This window comes from Peromyscus eremicus, chromosome 2, assembly GCF_949786415.1.
Source record: "Peromyscus eremicus chromosome 2, PerEre_H2_v1, whole genome shotgun sequence".
NCBI lineage: Eukaryota > Metazoa > Chordata > Mammalia > Rodentia > Cricetidae > Peromyscus > Peromyscus eremicus.
Window position 1 is genome coordinate 61,975,002 of NC_081417.1, and position 20,132 is coordinate 61,995,133.

A 20,132-nucleotide genomic window follows, 5' to 3' on the forward strand; every position below is an offset into this window, starting at 1 on the left:
GTTGACACAGACCTACCTGCTAAACAAGAAAGAGTTCCTCCCATACTCCTTCCTTCCTTCCTTCCTTCCTTCCTTCATTCCTTCCTTCATTCCTTTATGTATTTATATGTATATTTATTTATTTATTTAGAGACAGGGTTTCTCTGTGTACCCCTGGCTGTCCTGGAACTCTGTAGCCCAGGCTGGCCTGGATCACAGAGATCCACCTGCCTCTGCCTCCCGAGCACTGGGATTAAAGACATGCACCACCACCAACATTTCTTTTTTAAGATTCATTTTTTAAAAATGTATGCCTGGTGGTGGTGTGTGCTTTTAATCCCAGCACTCGGGAGGCAGAGGCAGGTGGAGCTCTGAGTTCAAGGCCAACCTGTCTATAGAGTGAGTCCCAGGACAGCCAGCACTGTTACACAAAGAAGCACTGTCTCGGAAAAACAAAAACAAAAAAAATTATTTGTGTTTGTGTGTGCAAGTGTGTATGTGGATGCTCACACAGGTCAAAAGAAGGAAGCTTCCGGATTCCTTGGAGCTGGAGTTGCGGGCAAGTGACTGCCACCTGATGTGGGTGCTGGGAACTGAATGTCCATGTTCTCACAGCAGTAACTGCTCCCAACTGCTGCTGAGGCATCTTTCCAGTCCATTCGGCATCTTGTGCCTGACTTCAGATTATCATAAAGGGTTCAAGGTCTCTCTCTGTGCACGAAAGGTCTCATTAGATATGCTGATTAACCTCACACTCTCATCAGCCCGCCTCTGCCTCAGAGTGCTGGATTACCACACCAGGCTCATGCTTCTTCAGTGGGATGTGGAGGAAAAGGAGAAGTTCCACATCTGGGTTACTATGGCATGGTCCTGGGGTCTTAGGTTGTAAGCCAAGCAGTGGCAGAAATGCCAGGGGCTCCACTTTTCCCTCTTTGAATCTGACATTTGGATCCATTCAGGACAGAATTATGTTTCTGGCCGGCTTTCCACCCGCTCCAACCTCTTCTCCTTCAGCCAAAGTTTGATTTATACCCATTTTCCTAACTCATTTAAATCTCTGTGGTAGTTTGAATGTAATTGGCCCCCACAAGTTCATAGGGAATGGAGCTATTAGGAGGTGTGGCTTTGTTGGAGGAAGTGTGTCACTGTGGGGGTGGGCTTTGAGGGTCCCTTTGAAGCTCTGCTCAATGTGACACTCAGACCACTTCCTAGGATCTGCTGGTCAAGATGTAGGAATCTCAGCTACGTCTCCAGCACCATGTCTGCCTACATGCCACCATGTCACAGCATGATGACAATAGACTAAACCTCTGAAAATGTAAGACACTCTAATTAAATATTTTTCCTTTATTAGAGTTGCCATGGTTGGGGCTGGAGAGATGGCTCAGCAGTTAAGAGCATTGGCTGCTCTTTCAGAGGACCCAGGTTCAATTACCAGCACCCACATGAAAGCTCATAACTGCCTATAACTCCAGTTTCATGGGGTTTGACACCTTCACACAGACACACAACGTAGGCAAACATGAATGCACATGAAATAAAAATAATAAATTAGGCCGGTGGTGTTGGCGCACGCCTTTAATCCCAGCACTCGGGAGGCAGAGGCAGGTGGATCTTTGTGAGTTCGAGGCCAGCCTGGACTACAGAGCCAGATCCAGGAAAGGCACAAAGCTACACAGAGAAACCCTGTCTCGAAAAACAACAACAACAAAATTAATAATAATAATAATAATAAATTTTTAAAAAAGAGCTGCCATGATCATGGTATATCTTTACAGCAACAGAAACCCTAACTAAGATAGTCTCTTAATCCTTATTTATTTTTTATTTTATGTATTCAGGTGTTTTCCCTGCATGTATGACTGTGAACCACATGGGTGCCTGCATGGAAGCCAGAAGAGGGCATAGGATCTCTTGGAGCTGGGGAGTAACATACAGATGGCTGTGAGCTGTCACGTGGGTGCTGGGAACCGAACCTGGGTCCTCTAGGAGAGCAGCAAGTGCTCTTAACCACTGCACCGTTTTCCCAGCCTAAATCTTCTCATTTGTGCATGTGACCCTCCAGGTCCTTCTCATAGACAAATCCTCCTCTTGCTGTTTGGGTATCTTGCCCTCTCTCTCTCCTGAATCTAAGGGTGTTAGAGTCCCAGAAAAAAACTGGAGAATGTTAGAGCTGAAGGGAGTTAGGGCTCAGATCATCTCATGGAACACCCCTGTGGTGCCAAAGGGAAACTGAGGCAGAGTGGTGGTAGAGTTTTCCCTGAGTCTTCAAGAAACTCCTGACACTCAGGCCCTGAGCTCACCGTGTGACATTCATCTGCTCTCTGTCCAAAGCGAACTGGTCCTCCGCAGGCCCTTCCAGCTTCCCCAGCTGGGTGGTAAGAGCTCACCAGGGCCACTAAGCAGCACTCGGAGGCTTAGGCTTCCTAGAGCCTCTGGAGCCCGGATTCCGGCCAGCCTGGCCTGCCCACTCTCCAGTCCCACCCGGTGTTCGGAGCTCCAGCGACACCGAGTCCTTCCGGCTCTTCCAGGACACCTGCCTGTCCACAAGCTGTCCTCTACCTGGGGTACCCACAGCTATCTCCCTCTCCATCTTCAGCTCTCACTACACTCTCCCAAGGAAGAGCGAGTTTCATGGCAGGGGAGGTGGGCCTTCTAGACTCTAAATTTATTTAGATTGCTAAATTGTTTTTAATTGAATTGAATACTGTTTTTTTTTTTTTCTTTTCCAACTTTATTTAGAAAACCACATCCAGGCTCCAGTGGCCCCGTCCCCTCCCCACACCCTCCCTTTAAATGTTTTGTTTTGAAACAGTGTGAACTGTAAAGGGTTGGCCAAGTTCTAGTTGATGGCAGCTCGCGTCAGTAGGAACAGAGTTTTAAAAAAAAAAAACAAAAACTGTATGGTCCAGACTTCAGCAATAATAAAAAGCCTGTGAGGAGAAAGAAAGAGGAAATAATTTAGAAGATTTAATATTATCAAAGCAATTTAGTCAAAAAAGTTGAAGTGTACACAGGCAGAACTGAACACTGTAAAAAGAGGTAAATGATAGGGTTGGGAGGTGTTTAATGAATGCCAATGAACTCACTTCAAGCCCCCAAAGAGGGAACAAAGAAATACATTTAAAAAAAAGATTTATTTCATGCATATGGGTGTTTTGTCAGAATGTATGTAACTCAATTCCTGCATGCCTGGTGTCTGTGGAGGCCAGAAGAGGTTGTTGGACCCCCCGGAACTGAAGTTACAGATGGCTGTGAGCCACTGTGTGGGTGCTGGGAATTGAACCTGAGTCCTCTAGGTGAACAGGAAGTGCTCTTAACCACTGAGCCATCTTTCCAGCCCATATTTTCTTTTGTGTTGTTTTTTTTTAAATAATTTATTTCTTTTTATTTTTATGTGCATTGGTGCTTTGCCTGCCTGTGTGCCTGTGTGAAGGTGTCAGATCCCCTGGAACTGGAGTTACAGACAGTTGTGAGCTGCCATGTGGCTGAGCTATCTATCCAGCCCCTTGTTTTTATTTTTAAGACAGGGTCTCGCTGTGTGATTCTGGCTGTCCTGGAACTCACTGCTAGACCAGCCTGGCTTGGAGCTCACAGAGATCCACCTGCCTCTGCCTCCCAGGTGCTGGGACTAAGGACATGTGCCACCACATTAAGGTCCTTTTTTAAAAGGACTGAGTGATCTCCTCGGAGCTAAGTGTGACAGACATGAGCATCTAGGATAATTTCCAAGACATTTTATTGATTTTACTTCTACTTAAGCAGGACCTCAAGTCTAAGACTTCTCAAAATCACAAAATAATCAGTTTGGGGGCTGGAGAGATGGCTCAGTGGTTAAGAGTACTAGAGTCCCAGTTCCCCAATGGTGACTCACAACTATCTGTAACTCCAGTTCCAGGGGCTTTGTCTCCTCTTCCAACCTCCCTGGATATCAGACATGTGCATGGTACACACACAAAATTCAAGTATACACACACACACATACACAAAAACAATTAATAGAATACACTTTAAAAAACAATTGCCAGTTTATTTTGATTCTGTTAAAAAATGTTTTGTAAAAAAAAATTTTTTAAAAATGTTTTGTAACTGTTAAAACAATTTTCTGATAAGAAGAAAGGAAGGAAGGAAGGGTCCATTAGGATCTCCTCATGTAGCCTAAGCTGGCTTCCAACTTGTGATCCTCCTCAACATCCCAAGTGCTGAGATTGTAGATGTGTTCTGCCACACCCAACTTTAGACATTTTGAGCAACTAATCTTTTTTCACAATCTCTTCTTCTTTTTTTTTCAAAGATTTATTTATTGTGTATTATGTATATAGTATTCTGCCTACGTGCCAGATCTCATTACAGATGGTTGTGAGCCACCATGTGGTTGCTGGGAATTGAACTCAGGACCTCTGGAAGAGCAGCCAGTGCTCTTAACCACTGAGCCATCTCTCCAGCCCACAATCTCTTCTTTTTAAAGGTATTGTTATTTATGTGTGCAGGTATGCCACACGTGTGTAGGTGCTCTCCAGAGGCCAGAGGAGGCACTGGATGCCCTGGAGCTAGAGTTACAGGTGATTGTGAGCCAGGTGCTGGGAACCAAACTTGGGTCCTTTGGCAGAACAGCAAGCTCCCTTAACTGCTGAACCACCTCTTCAGCCCCTCAGCAAGGAGTCAAGTCGCTTGTGCGTTTTGTACTGGGCCCTACAAATTATGTAGAGATAGTCTTCCCACCCCTACCCCAGTACTGAAGATTGAATTCGGGGCCTTGTGGAGCTAAGCAAGTATTCTACCAGCCAGTTACATGCCCACCTGTCCAGACGTCCTCTGACAGACTCTTTCTTCACTCCATTAAATAAGATTGAAGTTCAGGTGGCTCCTGTGTCCTTTCCTAGCACTGCTCAGTTTCCATTTAGGAATCCATTTTATCCAGAGGGACATCTCTTGGGGCCAGAAGGAGTCATGTGACTTAGACTAATCCAACCAGGTCAGGCCATTCTTGTGACTCTATGTTAGGCATCTGGCCAAGCTGGTCCAATCAGAGTACAGTTGGAGTGTTTGTCAAAACAGCCGTGACAGAGGTGTGGCCTGCTGACACTGAAGGACGGAGTTAGCCTGAGAACCACTACCAGCTGTCTTGAACCCATGGGAGGCTCCAGCCTTACCACGAGGCTGCCAAATGGAAGGAAAAGGGCAGAGACAGGAAGGGGGTGGATGCTGGATTTGCAGTTTTGATCTAGATGTCTCCGTTCACTCAGATGATTGTCATTATTACCTAAGGCGTGCTGGATGAGATGTCTTTTTGCATCCAGCTACTTCCTGCTAGATATTGCTGTATTATCTTGCCCATCACAACACTGCCAATCCTGACATTTATCATAGTCTGCCATAAAAAGAATACTTGAGCCAGGGATTTAACTCAGTGACAGAATGTATGCCTTAGCATGCTTGAGTCCCTGAGTTCCATCCTCAGCAACACGCACAGACACACACACACCACACACAAGCTTAGCCTGGGGGTACACACTCGTAATGCCAGCATTTGAGAGGTAGAAGCAGGAAGATAGAGAATTCAAGGTCAGCCTTGGCTACGTAAGGAGTTCAAGAGGCTGGAGAGATGGCTCAGGGGTTAAGAGCACTGGCTGCTCTTCCAGAGGTCCTGAGTTCAATTCCCAGCACCCACATGGTGGCTCACAACCATCTGTAATGAGATCTGGCGCCCTCTTCTGTATACATAATAAATACATAAATCTTTTTTTTTTTTAATTTTTATTTTGCAGTACAATTCAGTTCCACATATCAGCCCCAGATTCCCTTGTTCTCCCCCCTCCCGCCCCTCTCCCCCTCCCCCCCAGCCCGCCCCCGATTCCAATCTCCTCCAGGGCAAAGCCATCCCCACAGACTGAGATCAACCTGGTGGACTCAGTCCAGGCAGGTCCAGTCCCCTCCTCCCAGGCCGAGCCAAGGGATCCTGCATAGGCCCCAGGTTTCAAACAGCCAACTCATGCATTGAGCACTGGACCCGGTGCCACTGCCTGGATGCCTCCCAAACAGATCAGGCCAATCAATCAACTGTCTCGCCCACTCAGAGGGCCTGATCCAGTTGGTGACCCCTCAGCCATTGGTTCATATTTCATGTGTTTCCGTTCGTTTGGCTATTTGTCTCTGTGCTTAATCCGACCTTGGTCACAACAATTCTCGCTCATCTAAACCCTCCTCATTCTCGCTAATTGGACTCCCAGAGATCCACCTGGGGCCTAGTCATGGGTCTCTGCATCCAGATCCCTCAGTAGTTGGATGAGGTTTCTAGCACGACAATTAGGGTGTTTGGCCATCCCATCACCAGAGTAGGTCAGTTCGGACTGTCTCTCGACCATTGCCAGCAGTCTGTTGTGGGGGTATCTTTGTGGATTTCTGTGGGCCTCTCTAGCACTTTGTTTCTTCCTATTCTCATGTGGTCTTCATTTACCATGGTCTCCTATTCTTTGTTCTCCCTCTCTGTTGTTGATCCAGCTGGGATCTCCCACTCACCCAAGCTCTCTTTCCCTCGACCCTCGACCCTCGCCCTTCACTACCCCCACTCATGTCCAGGCTGTTCATGTAGATCTCAATTTGAGAGGTAGAAGCAGGAAGATAGAGAATTCAAGGTCAGCCTTGGCTACATAAGGAGTTCAAGAGGCTGGAGAGATGGCTCAGGGGTTAAGAGCACTGGCTGCTCTTCCAGAGGTCCTGAGTTCAATTCCCAGCACCCACATGGTGGCTCACAACCATCTGTAATGAGATCTGGCGCCCTCTTCTGTATACATAATAAATACATAAATCTTAAAAAAAAAAAAAAAAAAAGAGTTCAAGACCAACCTGGGCTACATGAGACCCTGTCCCCCACCCCCCAATAAAAAGAATATCTGAAGAATGAATAAACAGATGAATTAGTCCAAACCCTCTGCCAGAAAGGCCAATGGGGAGGGGACAGCAAGATGGCTCCGTGGGTAAAAAGCCTGGTGACCTGAGTTTGATCCCGGAAATCCATGTAGGAAAGAGAACTAACTCCCAAAGCTGTCCTTTGACCTCCATGTGTAGCACATGTACACACACACACACACACACACACACACACACAGACACACACACACAGAGAGAGAGAGAGAGAGAGAGAGAGAGAGAGAGAGAGAGAGAGAGAGAGAGAGTTAAAACTGAAAAAATAGCCCAGCAGCAGTGGTGCACACCTTTAATCCCAGCACTCGGGAGGCAGAGGCAGGCGGATCTCTGTGAGTTCGAGGACAGCCTGGTCTACAGAGTGAGTTCCAGGACAGGCTCAAAGCTACACAGAGAAACCCTGTCTTGAAAACAAAAACAAAAACCAAAAAAAAAAAAAAAAAAATACAATAAAATAACAAATCTTGCGTCTCCTTTCCTCGCTAGGCCCCAAATCCCTAGGACAGCCCAAAGCAGTCTTTTCCATTCACCCAAGCCAGCGGTGGAGCCGGGAGGTTTCTCTCAGAAATCAGATATCCTTGGGAGTAGGTGACATGTCCACACCCACGACTCAGAGCTGGACTGGTCACGGCACCCAGCACCTTCACGCGAGTTCCCTGTGCTTTGAGACTCACCTCTCTGCTCTGTGGAACAGAAGCAAAGGGACAAACAGGTGACTTCAGACTCTGTGGTTGCCTAGGACTCCAGGCTTCTGTGTGACAGGCCAGGAGCTCTTCCCGTTGAATGTGAGGATTTAGTCAACCCTGCTATTCGCTCACCCAGCAGGTATCCGCTGACAGTTTCTGTGTACCCACCCAGACAATGAGACTCAGAAGCTAGGTGTGGCAATAAAACCTATAATCCCAGCAAGGGGGCGAAGGGAGGGGGAGAAGGGGGGGGGCTGAGGCAGGAGGATCTCAGGTTCAAGGCCAAGGCCAGTTTGGGATACATATGAGGTCATTTCACATGAAAGAAAGTCAGTTCTCCTGGTCTCTTTATCCCTTGTTCTGAAAATCTTAGCTGTGATCTCAAAATCTAAAGACTTCCCCAATGCCACTTCTTTTTTTTTTTTTATGGTTTTTTTGAGACAGGGTTTCTCTGTGTAGCTTTGGTGCCTGTCCTGGATCTCGCTCTGTAGACCAGGCTGGCCTTGAACTCACAGAGATCCATGTGGCGCTGCCTCCCAAGTGCTGGGATTAAAGGTGTGTACCACCACCGACCAGCTTTTGGCTTTTTTTTTTCTTTTTAATTGTGCTTGTTTTTCTTTTATGTACAAGCGTTTTGCCTGCAGGGGTGTGTGTGTGTGTGTGTGTGTATGTATACACCATATGTGTGCAGTACTGGCAGAGGCCAGAAGAGGGCTTTGGCTCCCCTGGAACTGGAATTACATAGCTGATTGTGAGCCACCATGTGAGTGCTGGGAACCAAACCCAGCTCCGTGAAAGAGCAACAAGTGCTCTTTAGCTCCGAGCCACCCTTCCAACTCACCAAACCCACTTCTTGACCTCTGTGACTTATCCACAGTGTCATGCCTCCCCTCTTTTCTCCTTACCCCACACTTACTCACGTAACACTTCCAGTCACTCTCAGTCACAAATGGGTGGCTCTGGGCTCCCTACAGGGAGGAGTGTGGGTGTGTATACTTCAGTGTGAACGAACCTAGGAGTGTCTACATGTGCCTAAGCAGAATATGAGGATGTCAGTGTACAAGCCTACGAATGTGGGCATGTGAGGGTGTTGGTGTACCTGAGTGTGTTACAGCATGTGTCTGAGTCTGAGTGTGTGAGTAAGTGTTGCTGTCTTGAGATCAGAGAACCGTGATTAACCCAGATGACCTTCACAAGACTGAACCCATGAACATTTCCCCCGGAAGTGGGGAAGGCAATGAGGTTCTGCTCCCTCCTGAAGATGTATAAATTGGGGGACTTTTCTTTGGTGGTGTTGCTGCCCATAAGTCTCCCATGCTCCTGATAAGTAACCCCAATTAACCTCCAGTAGACCAAGCTAGATTTGGGTGGAATTATTTCTTTGGTCTGTCCTTGGTGCCTTATCTAGGATGAGCACTCGTTCATGTCTCCCCAAGAAAAGTCACACAACATTGAGTGGATGTCAGGGTGAGAGCTCACTGCATGTATGAAAGCAGATGGGCCACGTGTGGAATGAGTATGGGAGGGGTGAGAAGGGGTGTAAATGCATCGGTGTGAACATATGCACACTCCTGGTTCCTCATTAGTTCTAGGAGATACGTTTTCTCATGTATGTGGACACACACACACACAGGGCTCCAAGGGCTGAAGGTGTTGCAAGCTATCCCTTTATCTGATAAAGGGATGACTTTGTCCGTGGGTCAGGGGTCAAACTACTCTTCCCAGCCCTGACAGGAAACTAGGGATCTCTCAGCTAAAGGTTACTTACCTCTATCAAGAAGGAGCTGCCATAGTCCAGGGCCTGCAGCTTGCTTGTAGATTCAGGCCTGGCACCTCCTCCTCTCCCTCAGCAGGTTTCCAGGCCAGGCTTGGCAGTGACCTGAGCAGGGCGGCCTGGCTGAGGAGGTGTAGCCTGACATTCCAGGCGCCTCCTCACCTATGGGGGGCATTTCCATGGAGACAAGCAGTGAACTATAACCAGATGATTATCAGACCTCCAGAGTCCTCTCTCCCTCCCTAATCTCTCCCAGCCAACCCTAGTCAGCTCTGAGCAGTAAGGGAGCAAAACTGGAGTTCAGCACAGATCAAGGAGCCTACAAAACAACGTGGAGCTGTGGGTTACAGCTCAGGAGTGAAGTGCTGCTTACTTAGCACACATGAAACCCTGGCTTCCGTCCCTAGACACGGAGGAGGGTGTGGGGCGGGCAGAGGAAGAGGACTGTAATAAGGACAGTAAGCGTAATAAGGCTGTACCCAATGGCTTCTTCAAAGCGGGGCATTGAAGGATTCAGAAAAGTTGGTCTAGGTGATTGGAGAAAGGTGTTCTACCCAGAGAACCCCGAAGGTAGGGAAAGGTCTCACACGTCCCTTCTTGATACCACAGCCTCTCACTCTGGCATTTTGACAAAGGCTGTGAACGGGGTGGAAGTGGGGGGCTGGAGATTTTAGCTGCTGGTGCTGGAGGGATGGGTGTCTCATTTCCAAGCCCGGCTGCATCGCCCCTCTTCAGTTCAGAGGAGGAGGCCTGTCATCACGCCATCTGACTTTGTCCCTTGTCCCAACGCATGTTAACTCAGTTCATCCTCACCTCATGCAGCCTAAGGATGTGGGTCCATTACTACCCCCACTTTACAGATGAAGAGCCGAAGCACAGAAGCACATAGGATCCTTACTGGCCTTCATTCAGAATGAAGGGCAACAACCATTGGCTCTCACTCAGCAGGAACAAGATGGGCAACTTCTAGAACTCAGAAGATGGATTCTTGGAACAGGCACAAACACCTTGACCTTCCTCTCTCACTCTCCTTGTCCTCTTATTTCCTAGATATGCCTCCACTTGCCAAAGTCAACCAGGAACCACAGCAAGAGGTGATAGGGTGCACGGGTCTTAGTCTCCTGGGCACAGCCAGCAGAGATTGAAACCAGGCTAACAGAGACTCCCACCTGCCTGTGTCTTGTTGCTGGCAAGGGCTAGCTTGCAGTCCTAGAGACCTAGAGGTCTGGATTGGACTTTCAGGTCCAATTCTTGCTTTCTTTGAAGAGGAGGTGTTCCTTTGAAGCCCCCCACAGCAACGGTGCCTAAGGCAGTCTCTGTTTCTGCAGCTACCCTGAGGCCTATGGCCAAAGCCTGAAGCATGCATCCCCTCCCTGGGTCCCTGAGTGGATCCTTCCCAGATAATATGCAGACACACGCACTCCTCTGTCCTCTTAGGATTTAGGCATTCTATTGTCAAGACCCCCTTTAGGCCTAAGGGATGGGCAGTCTCTGGTGCCTCCTTCCTTCCCACTTCCGTCCCTCCCTGGGACAGCTCAGCTGCCTTCTCTGAAACACAAGCTCCTTCCTCCCTTCCTCAGCCAACACCCTCCTATTTCCTTGGCGGGGGAAGAGGGGGCCCCCCCGCGCTGAGCTTTCTCTAGCCTTTAGGACCATGGTTCTCAACTTTCCTAATGCTGTGACCCTTTAATCTAGTTCCTCATGTGGTGGTGACCCCCCAACCATAAAATTATTCTGTTACTATTTCATAACTGTAATTTTGCTACTGTTATGAATCGTAGTATCTGATGTGCGACCCCCACTCGGGTCACGACCCGCAGGTTGAGAACCATGGCTCTAGGGCCTCCATACTGGGTGGAGTAGGCTCTTTTCTTGTCTTCCCACCCCACCCAACTCTACCTCACCCAAGTTTCTCCAAGCTTGGGGATGCCCCACCCAACTTTTTCAGAAAAAAAAAAAAAAAAGGCACAGCAAGCCAGAGCTCATTACCAGGAATTAGGAAGACATGCCCTGGAGCATAAAAGGCTGTCTGCAGCCACTTGCACTTAGAGATGTACACCAACTACACAGAGAAATGGACTCAAGTATATACAAGATGCCTCTCCAGAGCTACGTGAAGAACTAGGCAGTAAGACACACACACACACACACACACACACACACACACACACACACAGAGCCAAAGATGAAGAAAGCCAGAGATGCTGACAGCCTGACATGGTGAAAGACAGCCCCACAAGAAGCCTCAGGAAATGCGCATTTGCCTGTGTGCACAGACACAGAGCCAGGTATCCAAACAGCAGCCAAGCTCAATTTTCAGGGAGCGGATTGGAGCAAATCGGCGCTTTAAGGAATATGGAGCTGTTGTGGTGATGCAGGTCTTTAATCCCAGCACTCTGGAGGCAGGGGCAGGTGGATCTCTCTAAGTTTGAGGCTAGCCTGGTCTACAGAGTGAGTTCCAGGACAGCCAGGGCTGTTACACAGAGAAACCCTGTCTCAGAAAAAGAAGAAGAAGATGGCTCCTTCAAAGGGTTTGTGATGAGGACTTGAAGCTTAGAGGAAGAGCCTTCTGCAAGCCTGAAGATACAGCTGCCCTCCTTCCATGGGACAATTCTCCCTAGCTTCCCTGAAAACAAATTCTGTGAAATGGAAGAGAAACGCTCTTACAGGAAGTAGAGCATTTTCCTTCCAGAATGTATTTGCTAATAGCCACAACTTTGCCTATTCAGAGTGGAGTATTCATGGGGAGCTCCTTGCCTGGAGGGGTCACAAGGTGGCTGCCTCGCTCCTGTTCCCACTCACTGCTCCTGGCTTTAACCAGCTCTGACAGTCCATCCAACATATTCCCCTGTCCACCTCTGCCTTGCACACTGTGGCTCGGTCTTGCCTCTCATACCCATCCCAAGAGCCTTGTAGGGTTTGGACACAGAGGAGCAAGTCACCACCCCTCTTCCTCCTTCCCCTCTCAGTAAATTCACAGCTGTGGAAGGCATCGCAGGTGAAAGATGTTTGTTGAATTCAATGACCTTTACAAAACAGCTCCCGGCATCCCCTCTCGGCCCCGGCTTTCCCACCCATCCTGGTTCTGCGAGTAAAGTCATGCGGGGTCATTTACTGACTTCTGGTCACTGTTAAGCCCACTTATATTTTTAATTACATTTATTGTTGCATGTGTGTATGTGTGTGTGAACAGGCCAGGGTGCAAGTGTGGGGCTCAGGGGACAACTTTCGGGGGTTGAGTTCTTTCCTCCACCGTTTGGGTTCCAGAGATCAGACTTACCTTGTCAGACTTGAGGGCAGGTGCCTTTACCTGCTGAGCCCTCTCGCCAGCCTGCTAAGCCCTTCTTATGAATCATCTCCTATTATTTACTCCTTTTAGTAACCCCAGTGTCACAGACAAGGAAACTAAGGTCCGGAGAAAGAACACAAACACACCAGAGAGGCTGTGATGGGCATGGATCCCAGGTTCCACATCTTCAGGTCACCGCACCTGAAGACCTCCTGCCACCCACTGGCTGACTGGTGGGATTTGAAAGGAAGGGTGGTGGGGCAGGGTCATGGATGGAGAGGTCCCAAGGAGGAACTGGTGTGGCTGCTTAATGAAGCTGGTATGGTATGCTGAATGAAACTCTGCAGGCACCTTCTCCTCCCAGGGTTCACCATTCTTCCCCCTCAGGGTCTGGGAAAGGGACAGTCCCTCTGGCTCAGGTCTCTCCAGCATTCCAGACATGCCTCTTGGGAGTTGGGGACAAGGAAAGGGTAGAAGTCCGTGGAGGAATTGTCTTCTCGCACCCATTCCCAGGTCACAGTCCCAGCTGTATGGTCTGAAGTTGCCTCCCACCCTTTCTGGGCCTGGGTCTCATCTGTGAAGGGGCCAGGGTGCAAGAGCCTTGGAAAAGCACAACTGTGCAGGCCCCAAAGCCTCTGGCTCCTACAGGGTTAACTCTGCAGGAAGGTTCCCCTCATCTTCCTGGTGAAATTGAAGTCAGATAGAGTAAGGAAGCCGGAAATGAGGCGCACTTCCTGGCTCAGGTGTGCCGGCTCGTCACACAACCCGTGCCTTACTGGGCAGGGATGTGTCCCAGACTAATGAGGCAGAAGGGGACTCCAGTAAACACAACAGAGGTTCTTGGTTCAGGCAAGTGACTCTAGATGGGATGATGAAGTAGGCAAGCCCAGGGCCGCAGAGAAGTAGCCAGGAGTAAAGGTAGAGAGCATTGTAATGGGGTGGGTCAGGACAGGGACAGGTTCTGGAGAACCTGGATGCGGGTGGAGGACTCTGGAGCATTCTCAGATACAGTGGGGACCTCGGAAAGAGCCCTGTTCTCAAGGTGTTACCCCTGAGGAGCCTGTGTGGACTGCCAGTTGCAGGGGGCTGCTAAGAAGTCTGGATGGAGCTTAAGCAGCTCAAGAGGACAGTACAGGTTCCCAGTCTGACTGGCCTCTTCAAGTCATGGGGGACTTTCTTACCCTCTCAGTTTTCTGGGCAGCTCTGCCTGCCTTAGGGTCTCCAAATTTCCTTCCTGGGGAGGGGGGGGGTGAGATGGAAGCATTCGGAAGGTGCTCAAGAGGGTGGAAAGTGGGATCACTAAATACAAGCTGAGATTGGACTCTAGACACCTGGGAGTTTGTGGTCAAATAACACCAAGGCTCCAGTCCTAGTTCCAGAAAGAGCAGACTCTGATGGGACAGCATATGCTTTTGATGCCAACAAGGGATCTCTGTGAGTTCAAGGCCAGCCCGGTCTACATAGTGAGTCCCAGGATAGATATCCAGGGCTACATAGACTTTCTCTCAAAACAAACAAAAAACAAGCAGAAAGGCACAGTTCCTGTTTTATGCATACATTTTATTCTTTTTTTATAAAAGGCAATAGTACATTGTTGATTGGAGGATTAAAGGAAGGAAACAACCCTTTTAAAAAGGAGTCTCCCTACCCCTATTCCTAAGACTGTAACATATATATATATATAATGTACGTGTATATTTATATATTTTTTTAAAAAACCAGAAAATATGAAACTTGCGGCCTGGACTTCATTCCCACCCCAATGCCTATCTTGTGACAGAAATACACTACACAGCCCCTACTCAGGGGTCACAGCTCCAGATGTGAGCGGTGCCGCTCTTATCTCTTCCCCTCTCCCAAAGCCTAGAAACCCACTGTAAAAGAAGAGCAGACGCACACATACTCAGAAGCACACTTCTGGGTCCACCTCCACATGGAGTCCCTGAAGCATGCACACTCTGGTACTTTCCGTACTCACTCCCTTCCCCTGGGCTCCCTTGAGCTGCTAGGGTCTGTTTTGAAAATTTGGTCCCAATGCCTGGAAAACAGCACCCACGCCTGCATAAAAACACACATGCTGCACATTCTTTTCTTTTCGGGAAACAAAAGGATATTTGGTCCTACTTGCTATCCTACCTTGACTTAAGAGTGGGGACCTAATGTTTTATTGGGCAGAAGTTCAGTAGAAACTTTGAAAGGGCCATCCAGCAGGGGCAGTGGGTACAGGAGCATCTTAGCCTGTGAGAGGCATCACAAGGGTGCGTTTAGGAAGTGGCCCCCACACAGTCAGTGGATATTCAAGAGAGTGAACAGTGGGATGGCTGCTGCCCACTCAGATCTGTTCCTTGTGCTTCACGTGAGCCAGCTTCACATTCTCTGCCTCAGTGGAGGGTGGGGGCTGCTCCAGGTGGCAACCAATCATGAGCTGGTACACGAAGACGCCAGCGATGGAACCCAGGAGTGGAGAGACGATGGGTACCCACCACCAGTGCCGGCCGGTCCTGGAGGACAGAGACAGGTGATCAGAGACAGGCAGGCCGGGCAGGGGACAGGCAAGCTAAGCTGAGCGGCAGCTGTACTCACGTGAAGACTTCGGAGCCCCAGCCAGCTAGAGCAGTGAAAAGACGAGGGCCGAAGTCTCGGGCAGGGTTGACAGCATAGCCAGAATTGAAGCCCATGGAGGTTCCAATGACCAGGACCACAAGGCCCACAGTGAAGGCCTCCAGGCCACGGGGGACAGGGTTGTTATAGGGGTCAACAATGGCCAGCACACAGACGATGAGGGAGGCTGTGCCTATGAACTGGAAAGCCGAGAGAACAAGGTGAGAGGCTCCTTCCCCAATGCTCCCATCCCTCCCTCCCTCTGCCTTGCCCTGACTAGGATGCTTGCAAGCCCAGCAATTCAGTGGCAAGCTCCATGCTTTGTAAAGGACCCGCCACCACGTTCTGAGGTCGGGGGTCCTCCACAAATTGAGAAATCCTGCTACAAGCAAGAAGTGTTGTCCAGAACAAGTCTGTTCCTCTGCATTTACCTCGCATGTCCCCAATCCATACCTGATCAAAGAAGCCATTGACCATGTCCAAGTGTCCAGAGGGGTAGGTGGCAAAGATGCCCGCTGTGCCGTTGGGGCCGGAGACGACAAGCTCATTGTTGGCAAAGCCCCAGATTGCATCTGGTTGGTGACAGAGCAGATCCGTTGTGAGTGCCGGCAGAGGCTCCCCTCTTCAGCCCTGCCCTCCCCACCCTGCCAGGGGTCATGGGTAAGCACATTACTCTGGAGGCACAGGCGGCGGCGGGGTGGGGTGGAGGACCTGAGACTCTGTTGTTGCCCAACTTGTTTCTTTCCCTTGGAGCCCCCAACCTGGGCCTGAGTGTTCATGAGTCATGAGCCCCGGGCCTGGGCAGGCCTCAGCTGTCATCAACGGGACTGGCGCCAACAGGCACTTAAAGAGTGAGAGTGCCCTGGAGAAGGGCAGGATGGGCGACGCTTACCATAGTACAGCCCGAAAACGATCCCCGCGCCCAAGAAGGCCCCCAGCGTCTGTGCCAGGGTGTAGATGGGCAGCTTGATCCAGGGCTCCCGTGCCAGGAAGCACATGGCAAAGGTCACAGCGGGGTTCAAGTGGGCTCCTGAGGAGAGGGGGTAGAACCTATTAGCTACAGCCCACCACCGCAGGGAGGCCAGGGCTCCCATGCGCACCTCCCTTCTGGGCTGCAGGAAGGTTTCCTTGGCCTGCACGGCAGTTGGACTGTGTCCCAGATTGATAATCTTTGATTGCAAAGTGAGAGTCAAAGGTTCTAGAGTGTCAAGTCTCTTCCACCCTTGCCTCCAAAGGTCCCAAAGCTGAGGGCACTGTTAGGACCCGCACTTGGGGATACCCCTCCCTCTCTGCTCTCTAGCCAGACACTTGTTGGAAACGCTGATGATGAGGGCCGAGGACTGAGACTGAGGTGGAGGCCTTACCAGACACTTGGCCGGCCACCAAGATGGCAAGGGTGACGGCGAATCCAAAAGCCAAGTTGATGGTGAGGAAGCCACCATGGGTGCCCCGGCTGAGCACCACCTGAGCCACGGAGCCACAGCCAAACATCTGTGTCAGAAAACAGAACAAAGGAAGTCCCATTGAGACCAGCGACTCCTGCTAACACAGAAGACTGGAGGTCTTTCCTGGAATGTAACCCAAATCCTTCCTGCTGTAATCACAAGTCCTTCACCGGCTTGCGTTCCATCTTGAATATCGCAGAGCCCCGTGGGAGGGACTTGGAATGGGTATAGGACTGGGAACCCAGATGGCCGAACAATAATCCACTGGTTCAGAAGGGCATGGGAGGGGGCTGCCACTCTAGCAGTTTCTGCCTCTGCCCTCCAGACCTGGCACACAGAGGTAGAAAGTACCCTGCCCCTGCACGCACGCCGTTCCAAAGCTAAGGTCACAGTGGAGGTGATGGGGGACCCGGAGATTGGAGAGAGAACAAAAGTAAGGTTGAATCTACTCTTGAAATATCTGAGTGCCCGGCCCTCACCACATTCCTCACTTAACAACTTCCCTCTCCTGGATCTGTCCTTCTCAGTCAGCACCTCCCCAGGCTAACCTTCCCCTCCCTTCTCCAACCCTCTGGCTGGAGGAGAGTCCTAAATACTAGGTTTTAAGAGACTTTTCTTTCCAATGCCAGTGAGATCTGTTCTAACCTTCTACCTGGGAGAGAGGGACTAAAAGGGACTAGAGTCCCTCAAGTTCAGCATGTACGGGACACAGTATATGTTCAAAAGGGGAAATACTCTCCACAGCTGTAAAATTCTGTCATCCTGAGTCTCTAGTGTTCCTCAAAGCTCCTCCAGCCCAGCCCTGGGTCTCCTTTCTCACTTCTCCATAACTAAAAGTGCTATGCTGAGCTGGGCCTGATCCCAGCAACTCAGGAGGCAGAGACAAGCAGATGTCTGTGAGTTCGAGGCCAGCCTGGTCTACATAGTTCCAAGATAACCAGGGCCATGTAGAGAGACCCTGTCTTTTAAAAAAAAAAAAAAAAAAGTGCTCTGCTAGCCAGCAGGCCGCGCTCCATTAACTCTAATGGGTCCGCGCCATGTACTGAGTTGTTAAGCACTGATTATTATCACCCAGAAAGATGAGACAGGGAAGCCAGTGGAGGTGATTCAGAGCAAAGGTGTGCAGGCAGGGTGAAGCAAAGGTTGGAGATTGGAAGAGTGCGGGGTGGAGGCACGTGGAGGTCTGCAGCACTGTGCCCAGCCAGACCCTGGCCTGAGCTCTTTGCCTGCCTGAGGCTCAGACCTGGCTTCATGCCAAGAGGCCTTGGAGGGAGGAGCTATCAAAGCCAGTTCCACCACCTTGGGGCTAATCTTCCTCTTCCTTCTCCACCCCCCTCACCCCTGTCTCCAGGTTCTCAGCTAGCCCCTCACCCCACCCAACTATATACCTCAGGGAAGAGGGCTTTTCTCACCCCCAAAGACAACCTGGATTCTGACACTGCAAGGTTCTGGGTCCTCAACACAGGTGCCCAAGCCAGCCCTCACCCATCAGTGTGTCCCTAGGTCTGCCCCACCCCAGCTCTGCTTTTCAGCAACACCTGATACTTCACATCTACCTGAGCCTGAAAGCCTTCACCACAAAATCCAGCACCCTCTTTTTGTGGTCCACGACAAGCCAAACGATCTGGGACTCAGCGAGGGTTGACTGTTCTTTTCACAGGGGAGTTGACCTGAGACTTGGGAAGGGATAGGGAGGCTCTCTGTGACGTGGAAGACACTTTCCTTGTCCTTGGTGCCCCCAAACAGGTGGCTGGACTCACAAATCAAGATAGGGAAGAGTGGAGGGGTGTGATAGTGTCCCCCGACTCCCTTCTTGGCACAGGGGAGAGAGGGAATGGGGACAACTGATGGACCACTAGTCTATGAGGTCAGAGGCCAGTCTGGGCCCTCTTCTCCCCAGCCTGCCCCGCCACCCCCTCTTGTCGTTTAACTGATCTATATTACCTAGGACTCGGGGGGGCGCTGGAACTCAAGTAACCCACCCACTGCAATGGGACAACTTAATTCAGAAGAGCCTCAGAGGAAAACAAATGTATCGAAATCAGAGTAACCGGGACAGGAAATGAGCACCGTAACTGCCTGTCAGACTAAGACATGCACCCAGAGTTACCCAGAAGAACTCAGGGTGAAACTGCAGAAACCTCAGCTTGGGGGATCAGAGGGCAGCGGGTAACTGAGAAGCAGAGGAAGGATCAAAAGGCCAGCAATCTTCTGCAGAGACGCTGGGAGTACATGGGTGGCAGACGAGATCTGAAGTACTACAACTGGAGGGAAACAAATTTAGAGACGCGCACACACCCAGTCCTCTGTTAGGACCCTGTTTCCTTCCATTCAGATTTCCTTCCACCATCGCCTATCTCCGCGACATTCCTTCCTTCCAATCTTGCCTCTAGCAGCCCCAGAGACCTGCGCCCTCTGCCCCCACCTGTGGTAATCTGTCCTCACTTCACTGCAACTTTTGGACTTCCCGAGGCTTAATTATTCATTAGGGGCCAGACACCCAAGACCCAAATAACCTAATAAGGGGTCCCTTTGCCTTCACTGTGTCCTGGGGCTGGGGCTCTGGGAAGCTGCAAGACTGGGAAGTAAGAGAAAAGGCTGACGCCCCCCCCCCAACTGTAGGGGTGACCCTTCTGTCAGCCTGTGGTCTGTCTGGGTCTCCAGGGGTAAAGGAGCAGAGTTGTTCTTGCTGAGTAACACGTTCATTCTCAAGAGTCAGGGCTGTCAGGAACTGAGTTAGAACTGTGAAGATGAGGGAGGGCTTTGGAGGTCGGCTTGACCCTGAGGGTTTAGCCTGGAGAGCGGTGGGAATTGGTCGGATCGGCCTTGAAAAACTGTCCCTCGGAGTAAGGAATTGGGGAGCACGAGGGGCTGGAAAGGCAAAGGGCTGTTCACTTCCCTGCACTCACCACAAGGATGAGGGTCCCCAGGCACTCCGCCAGCGCCTGGCGGAGCAGCCGGTAGCGGATATGGAGCATCTCCCCGCAACGGTTCACCAGCTCCTTCTGTCGACCCATGGCAAAGCAGGCAGCGACGCGGTCGGGCGGGCGTGGGGACGAGAAGTGGCTAGCGGCGGGCACCGAGAGCGACGGCCGCAGCCTAGGTGGCGCCCTTTATATGCACGGGAGAGCGGCCCCGCCCGCGGAGCCTCAGCCGTAGAGCCCTGCCGGGGCGGAGAGCAGCCACCCCCAGCCACCGCCCAGCCTAGGGGCGCTGGTGGAGACGCGGGGTGACAGGAGCTGGCGAGGAAGGTCCTAAGGAGCTTTAAGGGTGGGTTGGCTCTGGAGGACGCTTAGGGGAGGGAGTCAGTTTAGGGAAGGACCGAAGTACTGTGAAAAAGGACCTGAAGCAAAAGCGATCTCCCCGGTTCACAGTGAGTCTTGTGGGCATCATCTCACGCTAGGGGTGAAATCTGTCATCACGAAGAGGAACCA

General features: G+C 50.5%; 1 protein-coding gene across 1 annotated transcript; it reads right to left on the minus strand.

Annotated features, from left to right (window-relative positions):
- Window positions 1-14,682: 14,682 nt before the first annotated feature.
- On the minus strand, window positions 14,683-19,778 carry Aqp3 (aquaporin 3 (Gill blood group)). Its single transcript, XM_059255724.1, has 6 exons — window positions 19,608-19,778; window positions 16,618-16,744; window positions 16,146-16,283; window positions 15,707-15,825; window positions 15,236-15,453; window positions 14,683-15,153 (listed from the first exon to the last, which is right to left on the minus strand). Exons 1-6 carry the CDS (start codon window positions 19,713-19,715, stop codon window positions 14,985-14,987), a joined length of 879 nt encoding a protein of 292 aa, XP_059111707.1. The 5' UTR covers window positions 19,716-19,778; the 3' UTR covers window positions 14,683-14,984.
- Window positions 19,779-20,132: the final 354 nt, after the last annotated feature.

Coding starts and splice junctions, on each gene's coding strand:
- Aqp3 (XM_059255724.1), bottom strand. CDS start 19,715: ATGGGTCGACAGAAGGAGCTGGTGAACCGTTGCGGGGAGATGCTCCAT. Junction 16,284..16,617: donor GGTGGCCGGCCAAGTGTCTG/GTAAGGCCTCCA, acceptor CCCTCTCCTCAG/GAGCCCACTTGAACCCCGCT. Junction 15,154..15,235: donor TGGGGCTCCGAAGTCTTCAC/GTGAGTACAGCT, acceptor TCTGTCCTCCAG/GACCGGCCGGCACTGGTGGT.